The 19827-nt window shown below is 37.3% G+C and overlaps 1 protein-coding gene across 1 annotated transcript in view; it reads left to right on the top strand.

Moving 5' to 3' along the window:
* Nucleotides 1-7610: 7610 nt before the first annotated feature.
* The window catches only part of IFT88 (intraflagellar transport 88), a gene marked incomplete at its 3' end in the record, with an annotated part of 49801 nt that continues 37584 nt past the window's right edge, over nt 7611-19827 (top strand). The window contains exons 1-12 of the mRNA XM_080612355.1: nt 7611-7626; nt 8499-8592; nt 9613-9675; nt 10384-10440; nt 12120-12173; nt 13774-13837; nt 13914-13983; nt 14977-15067; nt 16238-16336; nt 17533-17639; nt 18296-18406; nt 18507-18738. Of these exons, the coding sequence (XP_080468481.1) occupies nt 8503-8592; nt 9613-9675; nt 10384-10440; nt 12120-12173; nt 13774-13837; nt 13914-13983; nt 14977-15067; nt 16238-16336; nt 17533-17639; nt 18296-18406; nt 18507-18738 (1038 nt within the window). The 5' untranslated portion in view covers nt 7611-7626; nt 8499-8502. The remainder of the gene's footprint in view (nt 7627-8498; nt 8593-9612; nt 9676-10383; nt 10441-12119; nt 12174-13773; nt 13838-13913; nt 13984-14976; nt 15068-16237; nt 16337-17532; nt 17640-18295; nt 18407-18506; nt 18739-19827) is intronic.

The raw sequence follows: 19827 nt of genomic DNA, 5'->3' as shown, positions 1-19827 counted from the left end.
CCGAGCCCCGCTCACCCCGTACCGGCCGCAGGCCAGGGTTATCTCCCTCACTGCTCCAAGGCAGCACTTCTCACACGTCAATGTGCCAAGGAGCGCTGCTTTCGTTCCGTGTAAGGGCCGGCCCTGCATGCTCAGCTTCCAAGAGGTAGCAGGCGAGGATGCTCACCTGCAAGACGAGCTGCCGAGGGCAGCTGCGCAGGGACCTATTATGCAGGCTGCCTATTATATCCACTCCGGAGTGGGACAGGCCAAGTTTGGGTAAAGGCCAAGGGTTTACGTGCCGTTAAAATGGATAGACCCCTATCGCCACATAATCAAAGGTGTTCCACTATCCCAATGAAAATGAAACACCTCGGAAAAGTTGGGCCTTGGAATTCAGACACCTTTGGAGATGCAAACATCCTGTCACGCTGTGGCCAGAGACAGCACTAGAATACATCAAACACTACTGCTCTCTGGTTTTTGACAAGCGCACATGAATTTCAACATAAATTTCAAATTTCAAACTAATTCCACTTTTCACATTAAGCAAAGCTATCTTATCCTTAAAAATACCTTCTTCTTGAATTCTGACTTTTTTTTTTTTTTTTTGCTGTTCTTGGTTTTTGCACAAAAACTCTAAATTAGGCAAAAGTGTGACATTACAATGACAGTATAATTCTTTAAGCTGCTCTACATCTACTGTTCCTGCTGGTATGCTGTGTTACTCACTTTTTCTAATTTTGTGTGGTTCCTACTCATCTGCATATTGCTCTGTAATCATGCTGGATACTCCTGAAAAAAGACAAAAGTTAATATTTTAAATGCTTACTTATTATAAAAAATTGTATTACTGTGCTCTTACTACAGCTGAGAAATACATGGCAAGATTTCTTGTGTTTCTGGTTTTCTGAAAATAATTAAGTTGAAAATTAACACATTTGTTCCCAGATAAATGTTTCATGGTTACTGATGAAATTCAGTAAACCTTCACTTGTCTATCACCTTTCCTAGTTTCCAAGAAAACCATATAATAAAAGACCTAGCTAGTAATTTTGTACATCCATCCTCCTCACTAGCACTTTGCTAATTTTGACAGAGATGTCAGAAATCTAAATTCCTAAAGACTCAATGGACAGCAGGTGGAAAAACAAACAAGGATCTCTGTTATTTCCCAACCTTATCACCACCCATGTAACCTGAGATCTGCCAGTAACTGGGAAATGTAGGCAGAGCAAAGTGAATGTCACTGGGTAGCAGAAAGATTTAAGGAAGTGGGACAAGAGTGCCATGCCAGTATTGCTGCTTCTGTAGGCTAGTGTATAAAGTGTTGGTTTATGATTTTATCAAGTAGCAATTTTGTTCCTTTGAAGACTAATTCAGAATGGCATAACTTGGCATATGTTACAAACACAAAGAGCTTTGTTTAGCCAAAGCATAACTGAAGTAATCAATGAATCCTTAGTTTGTGTACTCAAGTTTTTATGTAAAAAAAAAATAAAAAATCCTAGAACATAAAACTAGTCTCCTGGGCTTGGAAACATGGTTTTCAGAACAAGTTCACCGCTACTCCCATTTGGAAGAGTCAGTTATTTTAATAGTCTTTGATCTCCCTAGATGTGTACTCATACTTTAAGTAATAGACTATTAGAGACAAAAGCTGTTACAGATAGACAATTAGAATCAGCAGAATTAAAAGCTCAGTTAAACTGTTCAAGAGGTGTTACTACAGGGCTTTGAGACCTAATCACAGTTGAGATAATAGCAATTAAAGGGCCTTTAAGTCCTGTTGGTGAACAAAACAAGAGGTCTGCAGCAATGAAATCTGAACTATATTATCACCCATACATTAGTGACAAAGCCACATAGCTCTGTGGTAGTTATTTCATTAGGTAGTGACAGAAGCCACATTCCCTGTTGTGATGAGCAGATACACTGATGAGTCCAAACTGAATAGATCAGAAGTTTGCAAGAAAAAAGTAAAATATAAAGAATTAAATTCTCAAAAAAACTTAAGGGAAGAAAATATATCAAAAAAAACCCAACCCCAACATTACATTATTGTGTAACAGCGTAAGAGTTGTTAGGCCCGGTACTTGCAGCCTCCATGAATCAGGTAGAATGACTCTCCTCCCTCGTCCACAACTCTCATAGGAAGGCCACATGGCACCCCAAGTTCAGAAACATCAACAACCTATAACCAACAAAATGGTGAAAGGTCCTGGACTCCATTAGAGAATGAAAAGTAGGGTTTGTACTGGCAGCAAGAGGCCCTAGTGGAGCAAATATGCACTCACCAGCATATATATTCTTTCTTCTAAGTCCAGCAGGAGTAGGAGCAGACTTTTATGTTGAGAGCTGCAAAGTTGGTTCCTCCATGTTTTTAGTCTCTTTCTATTGAGCATGCTCCTCCACTACCCCACGTGAGGAGCTGAAATCTACTGGCTGAGGAGAGGAGGTGGGCTTACTGCGGGGGAGGAGCAGGATAGTATAAAAGAGCCATGTAATAAACAGAAATGGCTAGTATTAATTGTGAGCCACAGGGAGGTGGAATATGAAGGAGACATGAATTCCCCCTTGCAGAAAATAAAGGAATTGCATGCTTCTAAAAACCAGTGCCCCTAGCCTGAGCTTTTGGCATGGGAAGAAAACAGAGCCATAGTTCACACTTGTTAAGCATTACATTGGTTTAATACATTACTTGCTCACCAGAGCAACCAGAAAGTACGTTTCTTTTGTAATGGACTATGCTACATTGCTACTATGATCCTAATGGTTCAGAAAACATAATGCTTTAAAATGATAGCTTTAATAACTTTATTACAATTCTATAGAGTTCTATGTAATGGTTTGCATACTGTAATTATAACTAGTGATGATATTAAAATTATGCTATAATTCAGACTAGAATTTTAATTTCTGCTAGTAGTTTGTGCAGTTTATTTAGGTAGTCTTTCACTACTACAAATGGTCTGATGCAAATGCTACCAATATTGCTAAAATGCTGATTCTTAAGCTATCTGCAGAAATCAGAAAGTAAACAGTAAAATGGATATTACAAAATCATGATTCAGCAAAACTAGATGAAGTTATATCCTTTTATAGTAAAAATACCTGTTAACAAGATAATTTTGCTTTTGCAAATGTCTTCTAAACCCAAAATACAACATAAACATTATTCATATGTATTATTCATCATGAGGTTCTTCCATTAATTTTGTTTTCAAATTGTACATAAATTGATTTATTTACTTGCTTTACTGAATACAGACTATAGATTAAATTGGTGTTTAGAGCAGAACTATACTATTTTCTGCCTTTAGCACTGTTCTGAAGTAGTTTTTTAAAAACTTTCAATATAACTCTATAAAATATTTTGCCTAATTAATTCATCATTAAAAACCTAGCCCTGAAAACATTCTGAAACTTGTACTTAAAATTGCATCAAGAGTAGCTCTAGAAACTTTCTTTTCTAACTTGAATTCTTTTAATGTAATTTATATGTTTAGGCACACCAACTCAAAGATCACAAATATAAAACTGATTTTTAAATCTCCCAAAAGAGACAAAAGGTTTCTTTAAATTACTGTTTCTATCTTAGAAAACATTATTAACTTGGACAACTTTATGTTAAAAAGTGCTATAGAGGTGTGTTTATAAAAGCACATAAATAACATTGTAATACCCATACAGTTCATACACTTGGTAACAGAGGAAAGTAATATGCAATATAGCTCTGTTGATGAGATAAATAAGCCCAGAGTATCAAGGCCCTAACACAAACCTGTCAGCAAAATAAGAGTTGAAGTTTGAATTTTCAGGTACAGGAGAGCATGATCTGAGGCTTTAATTTTTTAAATTTGAATTGTCTTTAAAATAAACTTAGTCACCATTAAGTTCAGTTACCTCTCAACTCTTAAATTTTCAACTAAAAAAAAAAAAAAGAAAATATTTTGAAAGCTTAAGTATTAGGAAGGCTTTAATTTTAAATGTGTTCCATAATCCGTTCAGTAATTTTTAGAGGTATGCTGACAAGATCTGTTAGTTTCTCAGGGGCTAGTTAAATGCAGCTTCACTGTGACAGTCAAGCTATCGGAAGGGTGACAGTAGAATATGATGAACACCTCATCAGTCCAGAATTCAATGCTAGAAAAATACTTTTTAAAGATTGTAATGGGAGAATTACTTTTTCAATTCAGAACATTTTCTAAAAACACCAATTCATGGCTGATCAGGTGAACAGTTCAACTGCCAGAGCAAGGGTAAGGTACACACTAACAGAGATTGTAACAGGCAGTCAATGGCCAGTAACCCCTGAACTCAAGTTAGTAGGTCATGGAACAGTTTGTCTGAGTCCTTACTTGCAGTGTTATTGATGGAAAAAACCCAAGATGCACCATGTATTGAAAGGCAAAGTGATTTGCACTGTTTAAGAGTATAGCTTCATGGTCTCCTTAATGTGCCATAAGTTTTCACTGCATTTACTGGATCAGATACCTGATTTATTGAAAGGTAACTGCAGAAAAACTTGATCAGATCTGCAGTTTACTTCAACTGCACAAGCATCTAGCTTGATGCCAGTCAGAGGAATGAGAAGGTGGGAAAAGAATGGGACTGCTTCACGTAGTGAGTGCTGGCTTAATCCAACCTAAAATGATCAGGAATTCACAGCAGACAACACTGCTTGGGCTGTACACTATTTTTTTGGGTTTGGTTGTTTTTTGTTTTGGTATTTTTTGGCAGCTTTGCATTCCAGGTTGCCTTCTGAATTTAGCCAAAACCAGTAAAGACATTAACATCATATGGGTTTCTCCCTGTAGCATGGTCTTGTTAGAAAATGTCTTATAATCACAACCCATGAGTAAAGTCCCACATTGCCACAAAGGATCCTGAGATTATTGGGGTTTGTTAAATCCACGTGCATTAAAGTCTATTTATACTTCACAGCACCAAGAAAACAGACAGACATACAAACAAAAACCACCTAGAATTTTAGATTGACACAGCCTTTGGAAACAAATAGAGTCTGATGAGACCCTCATGATTTTGTGAGGACATCAGAAGTAGTAGCTGGACTAAGAGGCTTAATGAGCTAGGCCAGGGACTCTTCCTGGGCCCTGGTACACACTCTGGCAGTGTGGGCAACATGCAGCATTGCCAGGGGCTGGACAGGCACTCTGTCTCTGGCATCAAAGTAGCCCATTATAGTGTTAGCTAGTTATCATTCTCCAAAACAATTCTCAGTATGTGGTCAGGGACCACTTCTAACAGCTGATTTGAATGTATACACCCATGTTCGGAGGGTAAGAAAGTCTGATGAAATGAACATGGTAAGATTCCAGTGGTGCCTCGGCACCATTTCATTTACAAGATAGATGCACTGTCTCCTTATCATATCATATCTCCATATCATAGTGCCTTCTTTCCACTGCTCTAGATAATTGGGCTGAAATATCAGAATATGCTAAGCACCAGTATGTCCAAGTTGGCAACATTGACAAGCTGGGTAGCAGAGCTAGGACTCTTGTCACAGAACTGTACCTGCTGCTCAGGTACATATGAATGTGACATATGATTGTCTGGGGACAATCAGAAAAATCTAAAAACCATAGGCTCAATTACATGTGAGGAGTTGCAGGCAAAAAAGGGGGCTAGAAATGTATATATATTTCTTATGCTGGGGTTCATCAAATAGCTCACCTGAAATTTTTTCCCACCATAAGTCTGTTATTCTGCAAAATACTTGTAATCCAGAAATTTCAGGTATAAAGATTCTCATGTCCAAAAGTCTCAAGTCTAAAGTTTCTGTGTGAAAGTGGTTCATGCATGGAACGTTAACAGGTTAATGCAAGAAGTGATAATGTCTTAATACTTCTTTATGTTATCTTTGTTTCTATGGTTGGGAGCCAGAATAGAAGGACCTTTCACTCATATCCTCTGTGCCTTATCTCTTTGGAAAGCACTTTGAGGCTAAAACGGCAGGTCCTGACATTGCATAATGCTCACAAACCCTGACCATAAAAAGGCTGTTCTGATTGACTCTGCACTGTATATTGTCTTTGCAGCTTTCTTATGCCATTAGCTTAACACAATAGGGGTAGGTTACAATTGTCTTGTAAAATATTTTCTCTCCTCAAAATGCTGCAGGCATGTTCAGAGATCCCTGCTCGAATCTGTTTCCCATTTAGGCATGAGAAACCTTTCCTGGAGCATAGTGTTTTTCTGTGGGCAAATCAGCTGACACTTGTCAGGAGTTCCAAAATATCAACTTAAAGAATGTAACAGAAATGGTTGTAGGAATCATCTTTTTCGAAAACATTAGGGCCTTTAACTTTTTATTTAGTTTCAGAGACTACAGCATATGGGAAGCTTTACCGACTTTTTTTCATTGAGCTTTTCAAGAGTGGATTTCTCGGCTCAGTGGAGAAAATGGTGTGGCTGAGTACCCTGAGTGGTGGCTGTGATGTGGTCTCTGCCCAGAGGTGCTGGCTCCTGCCCAAGAGCTGTGCCTAAGGTGAAGTCCTACCGCACTCCACAGGGCACATGCCAGCAATAATCTGGAGCTTGAGAAACATGCTCTGAAGTATACTCAGTTATGGGCTGTGTGCTTGAACACAAGGTTTGACAGCTACGCAAGAAGCCATTTACCTTATGACAGCAGATTTGCTTTACTCTCATGATAGCAAATCTGTAGCCTAAAATACCAATTTTCACCATAAAATGTCAGCAGGTTGGTTTTACTCTTGGGAAGAGTCACAAAGACATTTAAACTAGGATGGGAGAGATTTCCTGAGCTCATTTTGAGCATAAATTATTCTGTGATTCTGTAATTCTAAATTTCCCATTATGGAGAAGTCTAGGATTTTCCCCCTTATTTTGAATTTTAATTGCTGCCTATTTAATGTTTCAGAAACTCATTTATCCTAATAATTTTCCCCTTACAGTCAGTAAATATCCACCTCACAGACTTTTATTTGCATACAGAAAAGCAGTGTCTAGCAGACAAGAGGTCATTTTTCCATTTATGTTTTCCTTGTCCTGTGGACTAAAGGTAGGCAGTCTGATGAGCCTCCTGCCCTTACCAGTAGTTTTATGTTCCTTTTCCGGAAGATGAGGAAAGCATAGGGGGAAACAAAATTTGTTTGCACGTCTATCATATAATACCACTTTTAGCCCTTAGCACAAGGAGTCCTCCCTTTACCACGAGAACATTCCCTCACAGCAGCAGACTTGCAGGCAAAAAGCTTCGGAGGTTGCTCTACGCATGCGCGAATCACGCAGGCACTCGACCTTGGTTCTGGGAGGTGCCGTGCTTCGATGTCCTGTGACCATCCATGCGCGGTGCGTTATGGGACCGCGTCCACGGGCGTACCCCTAGTAACGCGGCGCGGCCGGGGCTGGTGGCCTACTTCGGCGCGGAGGGAGGGGGCCGCAGCCGACCTCAGAGCAGGCCGTGTTCTCCGTGTTGGGGCGGGGATGTTGGCACCGGGGCGTTGGCATTATCGCGTTGGTACCGTCGCATTGGTTCACTGAGCCTCTCGCCTCCCCTCCGCCGTCCTCGAGAAGGCGGAGCCGCTGTGAGGCGTATCGCCGCCGTTCTCCGCTTTCGGTGGCGACTGAGGAAACCCGCGTACAGGAGCGATTCGGGTTCGTTCCGCGGTGGTACCGCGTAAGCTTAGAGCAGGCCTCGTTCAAGGGGAATGCTGCAGTGGAACCGGTCCGCGGTGGGGTGCGCTGCGCTGCGTCCTGGCTAAGGCTCGCTTGTTGCAGGGCTTGTGTTTCATATTCTAGATGAAACCAAATGTTGTCTTCTTAAGATTTTAATGAAAACAGGGAGCCAGGCAGAAAGACTTCCTTAGTGTCCTCGGTGGAAAGACCACAAGGTGAATGCAGCAGTATTAGCGTGTTTTGTAGCACACTGAAGTATTTGTGAAGAAAGACATTGGAACCCAGGCTCCTGGAATTCTAGTTCTTAAAAACCATTTGAATGGAAAAGGGAAAATTATATGAAGAATGTTGTCTATAGAGAATAGCTGTGTCTGTGCCGATGTAAGGACACAGGTGAAGGAAGGAATGAATATCGGAAGCTGGAAGAGATGTCCTTCGTTAGACTGATTACTATGGCCCAATAAAAAAGGCAAACATTAGGATACTAGAGAATTATCTTAAATCTGAATTATCTGAGAATGTAAAGATAGCATTCTAAAGGTAATAGTTATTTGTTAATGATGATTCAGTTTTAATGATAAATATTTTTAAGACAATTTTTGTGACAGTGGTATAAATACGTAACAAAATATAATTGTATGAAACGGTGCCATTTAATACTTTGTATAGCTAAATCCCAGTTATGACTAGTTATAACTTATTTTTAATTTCAAAGACAGCAACTAAAAATTGAAATGCAGTTTGTACTCTTTTGAACTTGCAAACCTCATTACTTAATTGAAATATTTCACATTTTAAAAGCTTTATATAAAACCACTGAGAGAATACTTGGCATGTTAAATGTTCCACAGAAAAATGATGCAAAATGTGCATCTGGCTCCTGATGCTGATGAAGATGATCTCTATTCTGGCTACAATGATTATAATCCCACGTTTGACACAGAGGTAAATATATATTTGCTGTTTTCCACCTTTCCCATACATAGGATTTTACCTTCTAAGTACAAGATAAGGACATAGGGGTATAGTAATGTAGAAGTGTACTAACTACTTTGAAGTGAAATTTTCTTTATGTAGCAAAAAATTATATAAAGTTTCACAAGTTTTAAATAGTTATTTCTTTGATAGTTTTCCATTCCAACAAAATACCTGTGTACATCGTATAGCAGATCTAACATGCTGTAATGGTTAGAATTTACGAAGTATAAAATCCTAGTCACTTGAAGGCCATATTCACATTCAGATACTTTCGCTATGATGTTTCCCAGGCAGTGTGCAGCAGTAAGTTTTCTGACAAGAGGCTATTTAACTGGTCAGTAGGTCATCAGTCTCTTACGGTCCTGCTGCTGAAGGAGGCAGCAGTAGAGCAGAGTTCTGCAGGTCTCTGTGCAATCAGTAGAGCATCTGGGATAACTTAAGGTAACCCTGCAGACCACTTTCTGGTAACTGCTGGTGTAATGGAATTGGAACATCAGGGGAGTCATTCAGTCCAAACCCACTACTGTGCTCAAAGCAGGGCCAGTCTGGCAAGACTTGGCATCTTGTGTGAAATCCCAGTGCCAAATTCAGTGTGACCTGAGACATGAGATCTCTCAATATATTTGCATGACAGGTGTTAATATTAAAATGTAGAAATAGTGCTAGTAGTAAGCTTTTGGATGGAAATAAAATACCATGTTACATTTCATCACTTAAGCTCGTCTTCAGCGTGTTTTCATTTTCCAGAGAATAATGAGGTTGTACGTTCCATGATGCAAAATACAAAAAAAGGTAGACCAAATGATATAACGTATTGTCAGTAAAACCTGTAATTTGTTTATTTTCAGGTCAAGTATTTTTGGAAGAAGAGTTGTTTTTTTACCTATCTGCTTTCAGTAGTTCTAAGGTTCTGGAATTGTGGCTTTGGCTGTTGGGGGTTTTAAAAAAGTGGGTTTTTTTGTTTTTTTTTTTTTTTTTTTTTCCTAGGATTTAGAAAATGATGTATCTTTTCAACAGGCAGCAAGAACGAGTCATGGTAGAAGACCCCCTGTAAGTACCTTTTAAAAAACATTGCCTAGAGGCCTAGCCATAATTTTGACACTGATACAAACTTATTTTGGAACCTCTTAACTTTTTTTGTCTACTACTAACATGAAGATACAGACTTTAGTTATTTATATGAAAAATAAGTAAAAAATTAGCAGAGCATAAGTTCTATTAAGTTCAGGGAGTAAGCTAGAGCAAATAAGGAACTTTGGCTAAAAATATGTATTCTTGTTTGATAAAATGAGATAAAACCTTGTTAAAAAGCGAAGCAATACATTCTGAAAGGGCTTAGTTTAATATTCTATATATAGAATTAGTAGCTCTGACATACAGTTAAGAGGCTGAGATGCATACTGAACAGTGTGATTTAGAAAACCATGTGTGATTATTCTGATTTTTTTTTTCATGTAATTTACATTATTGTTTATTTTCATTTAGCTCTGATTTAATATTACATCAGTTTTCAAAACCAAATATAAAGTTAGCACCTGCACTTTAGAAGTATATGCTGTATGTCTAAAGAAGAGCTGGAACTGTCTGATTAATAGTACTTTGCCAGAATAATCTGTTGGTACAATGAAAATCCTTTCTATAATAATTGAAGCATTATTTCTATGAATTCACTATAGAAACTATACAGACAGACTAAAAATTAACATATATGGTTGTTAATTGGTGATTTTTCTTTGACTGTTTTTTTTCCCCACCTAGGGGACAGCCAAAATTCCTGGTACACCAACTTCAAGACCTTTAGCTACTGGATTTGGGGTAGGTTTTTGTTCTGTTGTATTCTTAATGAAAATGAGTCATTTACCAGAAATGCCTTGCACAAATTGAGCTCTTTTTATACAAATACTTCCTTCCAGTGAACCACATGTATTCATTGATTTTTAATTCATTTGCAGCTCTACACTTGTAGAGTTACAAGTTGGTCATTACAAGGCATGATCGCTGATTTTTTGGGGTTGTTTTTTTTTTTTTTCCTCCCAAACCATACTGCAAATCAACTTCTGTACTGTGTAAGGCAGTAGATTCCAAGATACTAACCTGATTTTCTTGCAGGAAAGTTGTCTGGAAGTTAAGGTGAAATTAAGTCTTAAAAAATGTGGGCTTTGAAATCATCTCTAGTTTAATCAGGAAAAGCTGGTTATATTCTTTGGTATACTTAATCTTTGTAATTCTTAACTAACTAACTAATTAACCTGGTTTGTTATGGAAATAGAAGTTATAAACTAGTGGTATATCCACTATCCCCTTATCCCAATAGATTTTAAACTTGTTAGGCTTTCTCAGTCAAGTTTGAAAAGACAGTACTCTTAGATTCTTTCAACTTTTATGACGAGAAGGAACATCACATTGCTTTAGATCTCTTATGCAAGTTAGCTGGCTAACAACTTCAAGAACACCTGAATTCTGTCACTGAAATACAACCTTTACTCTGAACCTTCTGTTACCTGCTCTGGATATATTCATTTTAAGTCTGCTTTTTCTTAGCAGTTGTGTTTGCAGATGTCTAGTGCAGTAACACGCTGTAACAGGAAAAGCTATCTTCTTAAAGGAGTGCACAAAAAGGCACCTCCTAAGGATCATAAAGATTGAGATCATCTGCAGTAGTAGAGCCAGAAACCTCCAAACCATTGTCCACTCCACAGTGATGCCAGTTTCACTCTGCAGATTTGCTTCTCCTGCACTACAGTCGTTGTTAATACAGATTCAGCCTTAGCAGGAAAACCAAAACTCAGTCATCATGTGTGATGGATAGTGGGTAAAATAGTGAATCATAGGCGTCTGAGTGGGAATTAGGGGAATACTTTTTCATGGTTGAAACCCTTCAATTTTGTCTGTTTGTATTGTATATTTGTAGCAATCTTTAGCACTTACTACTAAGTATTTCATGTTTATTTCTTTATGATTTTAACACAACTACAGAGGGACAGTATGTGGCATGTCAGCTAATGGGAAAAAATATTCATTGGCAATTTTAAGGTATATCTATATTTACTGTAAAATAAATATGTGTGAAAGTATGACTGAAAGTCTGTCCTAGTATTAATATCTTATAAGATGTCCTGAGAATCTTACCAATATATTTTGTATAAATAACTTGTTTAATTTAAAGGTAGTAATTTCAATAATTTAATAATGCAAAGTACTGCTGCCTCAGGTAAATTTCTGTATAAATTTTTTTAAAAGGTCTGACAGAAATATCCAGACACGTAAAAAACAATATGGTGAATTTGTGCTAATGGAAGTGTTCAACATCTTTAAGTCTGCCAGGCACTGGCAGTATATTGCATGTGGATAACATAAATGGGAACTTTGCTATTTAACTTATGTGAGAGTTAAATCAACTTTTAAAACTCAATATTGGGAAGACCATACATAGCCTTTACAGCCTTCTAATCCTTTGTGAATGCTAGTTTAAAACAATTTACTTATTTTTATAGTCAAAGGCAACCTTAACTTCATCTATGGGAAGACCAGTGACAGGAGCTATACAGGTAAAAAGTTTCAATATTTACAATTTATATTGATTTGGAACAGTGAAGTTTTCTGTTAAATGTTTGGGTTTAATACAAGTATTAAAAAGGTTATTGAAATAATACCGATTATTACACTGTGTAATTAGTCCTTTTTCTTACTGTCAGAAAACACAAGGTTTGTGATGACTATTTTATTTGAGAACAAGGTTGTAAGCAGTACCAGTGTAGTGTTTTTAACACTTATTGACATGCAGTGAGTATTTTTTTCGTTGAAATAGGAAAGAGGTACGTTCTGGCTTTCATGTTTTTCTTAGGTACTTATACTCTAATAAGAATCTGCTGCAATTTACCAATGACTTTCCCACCAACTCCTTTAAGTATATTGACTTAATGTTAAATATATCTACAGTCACTATACTCTTTTGTGTCAGCCCAGGAGGGAAATGGGAGTTTTCAGGGAGAATCAAGAGTAGAGCTACTCCCTGAAGGACAGCAAGCCAAGACCCTAGGGGGAAGTTGCATAGCCAGCAGTGCAGGGGCCCCACCAAGTAGGACCCAGTTCCACAACACTTGAGCTAGGCAAGTAGGATCCACCCAGAAATGGTGTCCGTGTCCAACCAAAAGTCCAGAACGTAATGCAATAGCATGGTGATGAAGCAGGTCTAAGGTCAAGCCAAAAAGTCAGTGCATAGACTAGGATTAGGACCAGTGATGACTGGCCAGATCCATAGTGACAAGGCAAGGCTAAGGTCAGTCCAGGAGGTCAGGTTGAAATCTGCATCAGGGGACTCTGGCCAGGCATAGGAGTGGCTGATGTAGAAACAAGTAGTTTTCCAGCAAAACTCAGGCAGGGGCTGAGGGATCAGGGTTGAGATTAGGCAAAGTTCCTGGACCTACAGGTATGGTGTGTGGCTGGAGGACCCCTGTGAGTCTGCTCCAGACCATTAAGGTCTGTATTAGTGCACTAAGTGTCCTGACAGGTAAGTTTAATAAACCAGCATGTGGTGGGATCAGACACTGTTGTGTTGGGAGGCATTGTCTAGTAATAAGTTGCAAATACTAGAAACTGGTTGGCTTGTGCCTCTCGGTTTAGATCAAGTAAAACATCCTGATCCATAATCTCATAGGATTCTCTTTATTGTCAATAAAAATGAAAAAAGCAACTGAATTCTGAAACAGTGTGGCAGTAGGCTAGAGTACATTACAGATCTCAAGAGCGACAGTTTTAAAGAGTGTTTGGAATTCTCTACAACATACAGTATTTTTGAAAACCTCAGAAAAATAGAAATCATGATCTGCAGCTATGCAATAAGGGGGAGTGGAATGTTCTAAAAATTAAGGATGTTTGAAATAAAGCATTCTGAATATATATAAAATTGACACAAAGTAATACGTGTTCCCTTGTTGCATTTTCCTGATAGTGTTTGCTCCTCTACATTGCAGACAGTTATGATGTATAATATTTGAGAAATAAAAACATTTTAAAAATACTCAGTTTACTGAGGTGAGAACAACTGATTTTTGTATTTAAAGGTTTTGTAATGTGTAACTGATATCTCTACTGTCCACAGTCTATTTTTAGGAGGATTATTTTAATACGTCTTCCTCTCTATTTAAGGATGGGGTTGCTCGACCAATGACAGCAGTGCGTGCTGCAGGTTACACTAGGGCAGCTATGAGAGGTATGGTTTGTAGAAATCGCCAGCTGCCAGAGGGAGATGTTACTTTACAGTTTTCAGTACTCTTTTTATTGTGCAGGTTCTCCATTTGATCCTCTTGGTCAGGGAAGAGGTCCCATTCCACCTCTGGAAGCAAAAAATGCAGACAGGTTTGTTCAGTCTTGCATTAAATTATTTCAGAGCATTAACAGCAACGAAAAATCAACTGTGGGTAGAATTAGGATTTCACATCCATGTTTTCACATCCATTCACATCCAGATAGTTATGGAACTTCAAGGAGCCATACTCTTAACTAAGTGGAACAATGCCACAAACATTTATGCATGTGGTTAGCTGACTCAGCAGCCCTGACTTTCAGGAATGTCGAGTTTCAGTGACTTCTGGATCTGACTTTAGTTGTTACCACACAGTTGCTGTGATACTTATGTAGAATTGCAGAGGATCATGGAAAAGTACATGAACACCACACTTCTTGCAGCTCTCTAGGAAGACTTTGGGAGAATTTATGTGCTGTTTCTCCTGTTTCACTCTAACCTTAGCACTTGAGGTAAAACTTGCAGGCTGGTGCCAATGCAAATGTTCTGAGTGCGCTCAGAACAAGTCATTGAGCTTTTCAGTACAGGAGTTGTACTCCTTAAATATGGTTATATAGGAAGAGGGAATCCTACTGAAATGTTCAGTTATTTAACTGAGAAAAAATTCCAGATAAATGACAACTTTTTAATAAAATCTACATTTGCAAGTTATACTTTAAAGTTATCTATGCAAATGAAAGTTCAATGAATTGCTCTTTATACAGTACTTCATTTCACTAAGTGTTATATTTGAAAGGTTTACCAGCCCAACTCTTTGTTCTGTCATTACTTCTGAACAAATCGGGTCCATAGAATTTGCTTGTCTGTCTTATTCTCATAAGAGGTTTTATTTTTTCTTGTCTGTTTTCAGATTGAAAGTATGTATGTGATATCTTTGGAGGATCTTCTCTGGGCATAATTTCACATAATATTTTCTTTGATGGGAGAACCGGTTAGCTGTGCTATGTGATACATCACTGTGTTATTTTGAAAATATCCTGTGTAAAAGCTTGGTGTGTGCAGTTACATTACTGGTGTTAATCCTTTTACTGTTATTTTTGTTTTAGTGCAGAAGAGAAGATTAGGCAGTTGGAAAAAAAAGTGAATGAACTGGTTGAAGAAAGCTGCATGGCCAACAGCTGTGGAGACTTGAAATTGGTAATTTTCTGGATTTCAGTTTTGCTATTATGGGAAGAACAATTTGTATAAATAGATGTTTCAAACTGACTTGGGTTCAAATGTTTCAAATTATTAAATCATCTTCATTGTAACTTCTAATCCAGTGGTACCTTGTATTGTCAAAAAAAAAAAAAGTAGGAGCTATATTTCTTGTGTATATATTCATTAAGATTTCAGTGCTAGAAAAGCTCTCTTCCCCATAACCCCACTGACCTCTTCAGATGGGTCTGATCAGTTAGTCATAGTGGCACAGATTTGCCCAGTCTAATCTATGGGCTCTGTTGGAGTAGGCAGAATATCAGTTTTCCTGCCATCAAAGTTGCCAACTCATTATCTATGAAACAGTCAAGTTGGACTTGCCTTCTATCATAAAGACTAAGAATCAAGCTATCCCTTGAGAAGTAGTTCCTTCACTGCTACCTTCCAAATAGCAGTAGTGCTAGCCATTACTTTCTTGAACATTGAATGCTTGCAGAGCCAAACAGGACTGCTATTGGCACGTGCAGACCCATAGCATTACTTGTACAAAGGGACACCAATCTGCAGAAGATTATTATTGGATAAAATAATTATTTTGGAATTACTCTAATTGTGAACATACATGGGAAATACCACTTGTGGATAGATTAAAAAAGGGAAGCAATTTACCAGCTAGCCAAAGTACATGTACAGCCTCCATTTGCATAACATGGAAGTTCACTTCCTGCCTTCACTTTCTTCTTTCCAACACCTGCATACACTGGGATTCTGCAACTAAGGAAACATGCCAAGCCCAAGTACTCCTTTTTTTTTTTTTTTTTTTTTTTTTTGGGGGGTGGAGATGAAGGTGTGGACTCAGGGTGTTGGTTGTTTAACGTTTATGTGTGCTTTCTATGATTAAAACAAGTAAAATAATCTTCTAGGCTCACCATAATCTAATTATGGTGTATGTAGTTGTGACTATACTTCTCTAACATTAGCCAGCTAAGCAGACTTAGACAACTGTGTGTTTCCTTATTGCTAATCAACACCTTTCTCTGGGTTATTTTGCTACTTTTCAGGCATTGAGTACAGTCTGTGCATCTGAAGAAAACAGACAGGAGTATATTCTTTTCATACTTGTTTTGGGTTCATTCAAGGCATTGCTTATATTCTAGTGTTTTATTTAAGGCTCTAGAAAAAGCAAGAGAGGCCGGGAGAAAGGAAAGAGTATTGGTGAGACAACGTGAACAAATTGCTTCTCCAGAAAACTTAGACCTCACTTACTCAGTAAGTGCTTAGAAATCTTCCGTGAGTGAAAGATCTTGGTAAAAAAGTCTCCTGAAGAGACGTTTCAGTGTTTGCTGAGTGTGTGTTTGCTATAATGCTCCTAGCAGTGTACCAGATCAGGTACAGTTTACATTTGGGGGTAGGAGAGGTTTATGAAGATAAAGTGAATGACTTCTTGAAGTTAAAAAGTTATCATTGGATTGCAAAATTCCATTTAGGTCATCAAGACTATGCCCCTGCAATCTCAAGTACCAGAGGAACCATGTAGTCAACATTAAGGGAAGAAGGATGCCCATGAATGCTGTTACAGTTACCTACTCACATGCAAAGCATGTATACAAAAATATAACAGATGTAAACCCTGTACTTGAAAAATAAATAGTCTAGAAAATGTGACATGACAAGAGAAGGAGACAGGAGAGATCAGACACTGCATTTAACTTGAGCCATAAAGTGACAGAAAATAAATTATATGAAATAGGATATAGTAATATTCCTAAATCCTGAATCTTAAAGCAGGTATATAGATCTACATCATCGTTTTCAAATTGTTAGTAGACATTTTTAAGAAAAGAATACAACATACGTAAAAATACTTAGGGAGAATTTAAAGTTGTACTACAGGTAGTGCTCTAGAGACAATTGTTAATAATGAATGCATGGAATTAGGCAGACATAGTAATTCATTTTACAGTGAAGGTCAGAGTAAAGCTGGGTTAAAAAATGCAGAGATATTTTACCAGACACAAACAGAACTTCTGATTTGAAACAGCAGTTTGAAAAAATGCTCTCCTCATAAACTGAGTGACCGCAGATAGTAGGACCATTTTCCACATGTTTGGAGTCACAAATTACACACAGTCTCTGAGAATTACCTTGTATGAATGTCTTCTAATAAGTTTGCATTATAATATTATGCTTACTTGGGTCTGAGGCCCACTTAGCATGACTTTTAATGGTAGTTAAATTTAAGGACAAAATTAAAATAATCACTTAAAATAAGTGGATTTGAAACTTGTTTTCTCAATGTCAATGTACAAGAACAAAGGAGCATTAAAAATGGGAAGCTTAAAACTGGTAAAAGCAATAGTTTTGCCAAGGTAAACTTAATTTAAAATGACCTATTATGAATTCATATTTATTACTGTTGAGAGAACAACATATTTTCTTGTACCTATAATTGCATTTTTCTGTAGGTTCTTTTAAATCTGGCCTGTCAGTATGCTGCTAATGGAATGTACACTGAAGCACTGAATAGTTACCAAGTTATAGTGAAGAATAAGTTGTTCACCAGTGGAGGTAAGTTACATTTCAAAGTGGATCAAAACTGGTAGTCAGACATTCAACGTGAGGACTTTGTCTGCATGGTGTTGACTCGCAGAGATCTTAGCTCTTGTATCTATCAGTCAGAGTGGATGACAGACACTCGTAATCTCCTACTTAGTATAACTTAATGTCATTTTATTCTTCAGGTCATGAAGTCTTTCCTTTCCGTAGGCTAAGATAAACATAAAGCCACATACATAATTTTCTGACACCACACACTGTAATTGTCTGCTCAAATACTATTTTTTTTTCCTCTTTTGACTCAGCTTTCTCCTTCTGAAAGCTTCTTTTAGTATTTTGCACATATTTGAGACTCCCATGGTGCACTTTTCTCAGAGATGCTTATTTGCAGCTGTCTTCCTGGAGAGCACTATAAATAATCTCTACCACATCACTTAATTCACAATCAAAATCAGAATACAATTCTTTTCCAGGTTTCATTACTGTGTCTCCCTCTGTGTGAAAATTCACACGAGGCTGTTCTGTGCAGTGCTTCTTTAAAGGGACACTGATACCCTATAACGAAGGCAAATTTGTTAAGAAGTTGTTCCAGTCTGTCACTTTGAAACAATGTAAGAATGTTGTAATTATGTTTTAAAAGGCTATAACTCATTGACTTCTTTTGATAGGTAGACTGAAGGTCAATATGGGAAATATATATTTAAAACAACGGAACTATTCCAAAGCTATTAAATTCTACCGTATGGCTCTAGACCAGATTCCTAGTGTCCACAAAGAGATGAGGTGAGTTAACTGCTAGTAAGCATAGTTCTGAGTACAAGTTTTGGATACAGTATGATTTGATAGCTTAAAAATACAACCTAATCCTGATTTCTTTATTTAGGATTAAAATAATGGAAAATATTGGAGTTGCATTTATTAAAACTGGCCAATACATTGATGCCATTTCTTCATTTGAACTTATAATGAGCATGTCCCCAAACCTGAAGACAGGCTTCAACTTGATCCTATGTTATTTTGCTATTGGAAACTGTGAGCAAATGAAAAAAGCCTTCCAAAAACTGATTGCAGTTCCCTGTGAAGTGAATTACGATGACAAATACATTTCACCAAATGTAAGTTTGAACAAAATAAACTATGTATCTTTGAACAAAACAGACTGTGTCTTTATATGGTAAATTGGCAGAAAGAGGGAGAGACATTGAATGCTTGGACTGTACTGAATATGTAAGGCAATGTGTATTTATGTATCAAAAATAACATTTTTTTACTAGCATGAACTTGGTGTGGCACTACTGCACAGAAGTGTAAAATAACGCTGGAACATTCAAATCCTTTTTTTCTTCAAAAGATAAAAATTATATATGTAAAATTCACACCACACAATTGTCTTCATAATGATTTTGTTGAAATTCATCTGGGCTGACTTACATAGCTCTCTTACTGCTTTACTTCCTTTATTCATATAAAATTTTAATAAAATATGTATAAGCTAAAATAAAGGGAGCAAAGCGATGAGTGAGTTAATGCAAGTTATCGCAAAATGAATGTTAATAAAATATCATAGTGTTATCTTACAGAAGAAAGTTCCATTGAAATTCACAGGTGCTTATTTTAGCTTATTAGACTTGCCTGGAAACTGGTGTTCCTTTGTGCCATGAAACCAGCAGCTCATGATGTTAAAGACAAGAAAACATAATAGGTTTAGGGTTCCTCTTAGAAAGGTCCTCTATAGAAAGATGGAGGCAAGCCTTTCGTATTCTCTTAACAATCTTTTTTTTTTTCTCAGTGATGCAAAGATTCCATTTTCAGTCCTAAAGATCAAAGATGTAATAGTATCACACAGTATCACAGTAGGTTAGAGATTGGAAGGGACCTCAAAAGATCATCTAGTCCAATCCCCCTGCCAGAGCAGGAACACCTAGATAAGGTTACAAAATAGTCTTCAAACTATTTGCAGCTTAAGAGTAGCTGTTGCTTCCTATTGTCCTAGCATACACAAATACAGTTTAATAGATGAAGTATGTATATTAATATTCATAGAATTTCTTATATATTGATACATCATGTATATATATAAAATTTCTTGTATTAGAAGTTATGTAACAGTAGGGGTGATTAAAGACTTAAATTAATTGAAAACTACATAAGATTTATCCATTGGAAGAAAGGCTTTAGACTGTAGAAGTTCTTTATAAGGATAG

The sequence above is a fragment of the Psittacula echo genome (genome assembly GCF_963264785.1).
Source record: "Psittacula echo genome assembly, chromosome: 3".
NCBI lineage: Eukaryota > Metazoa > Chordata > Aves > Psittaciformes > Psittacidae > Psittacula > Psittacula echo.
Note: the sequence above shows the minus strand (reverse complement) of the source record. Positions and strands in the feature narration are given on the sequence as shown.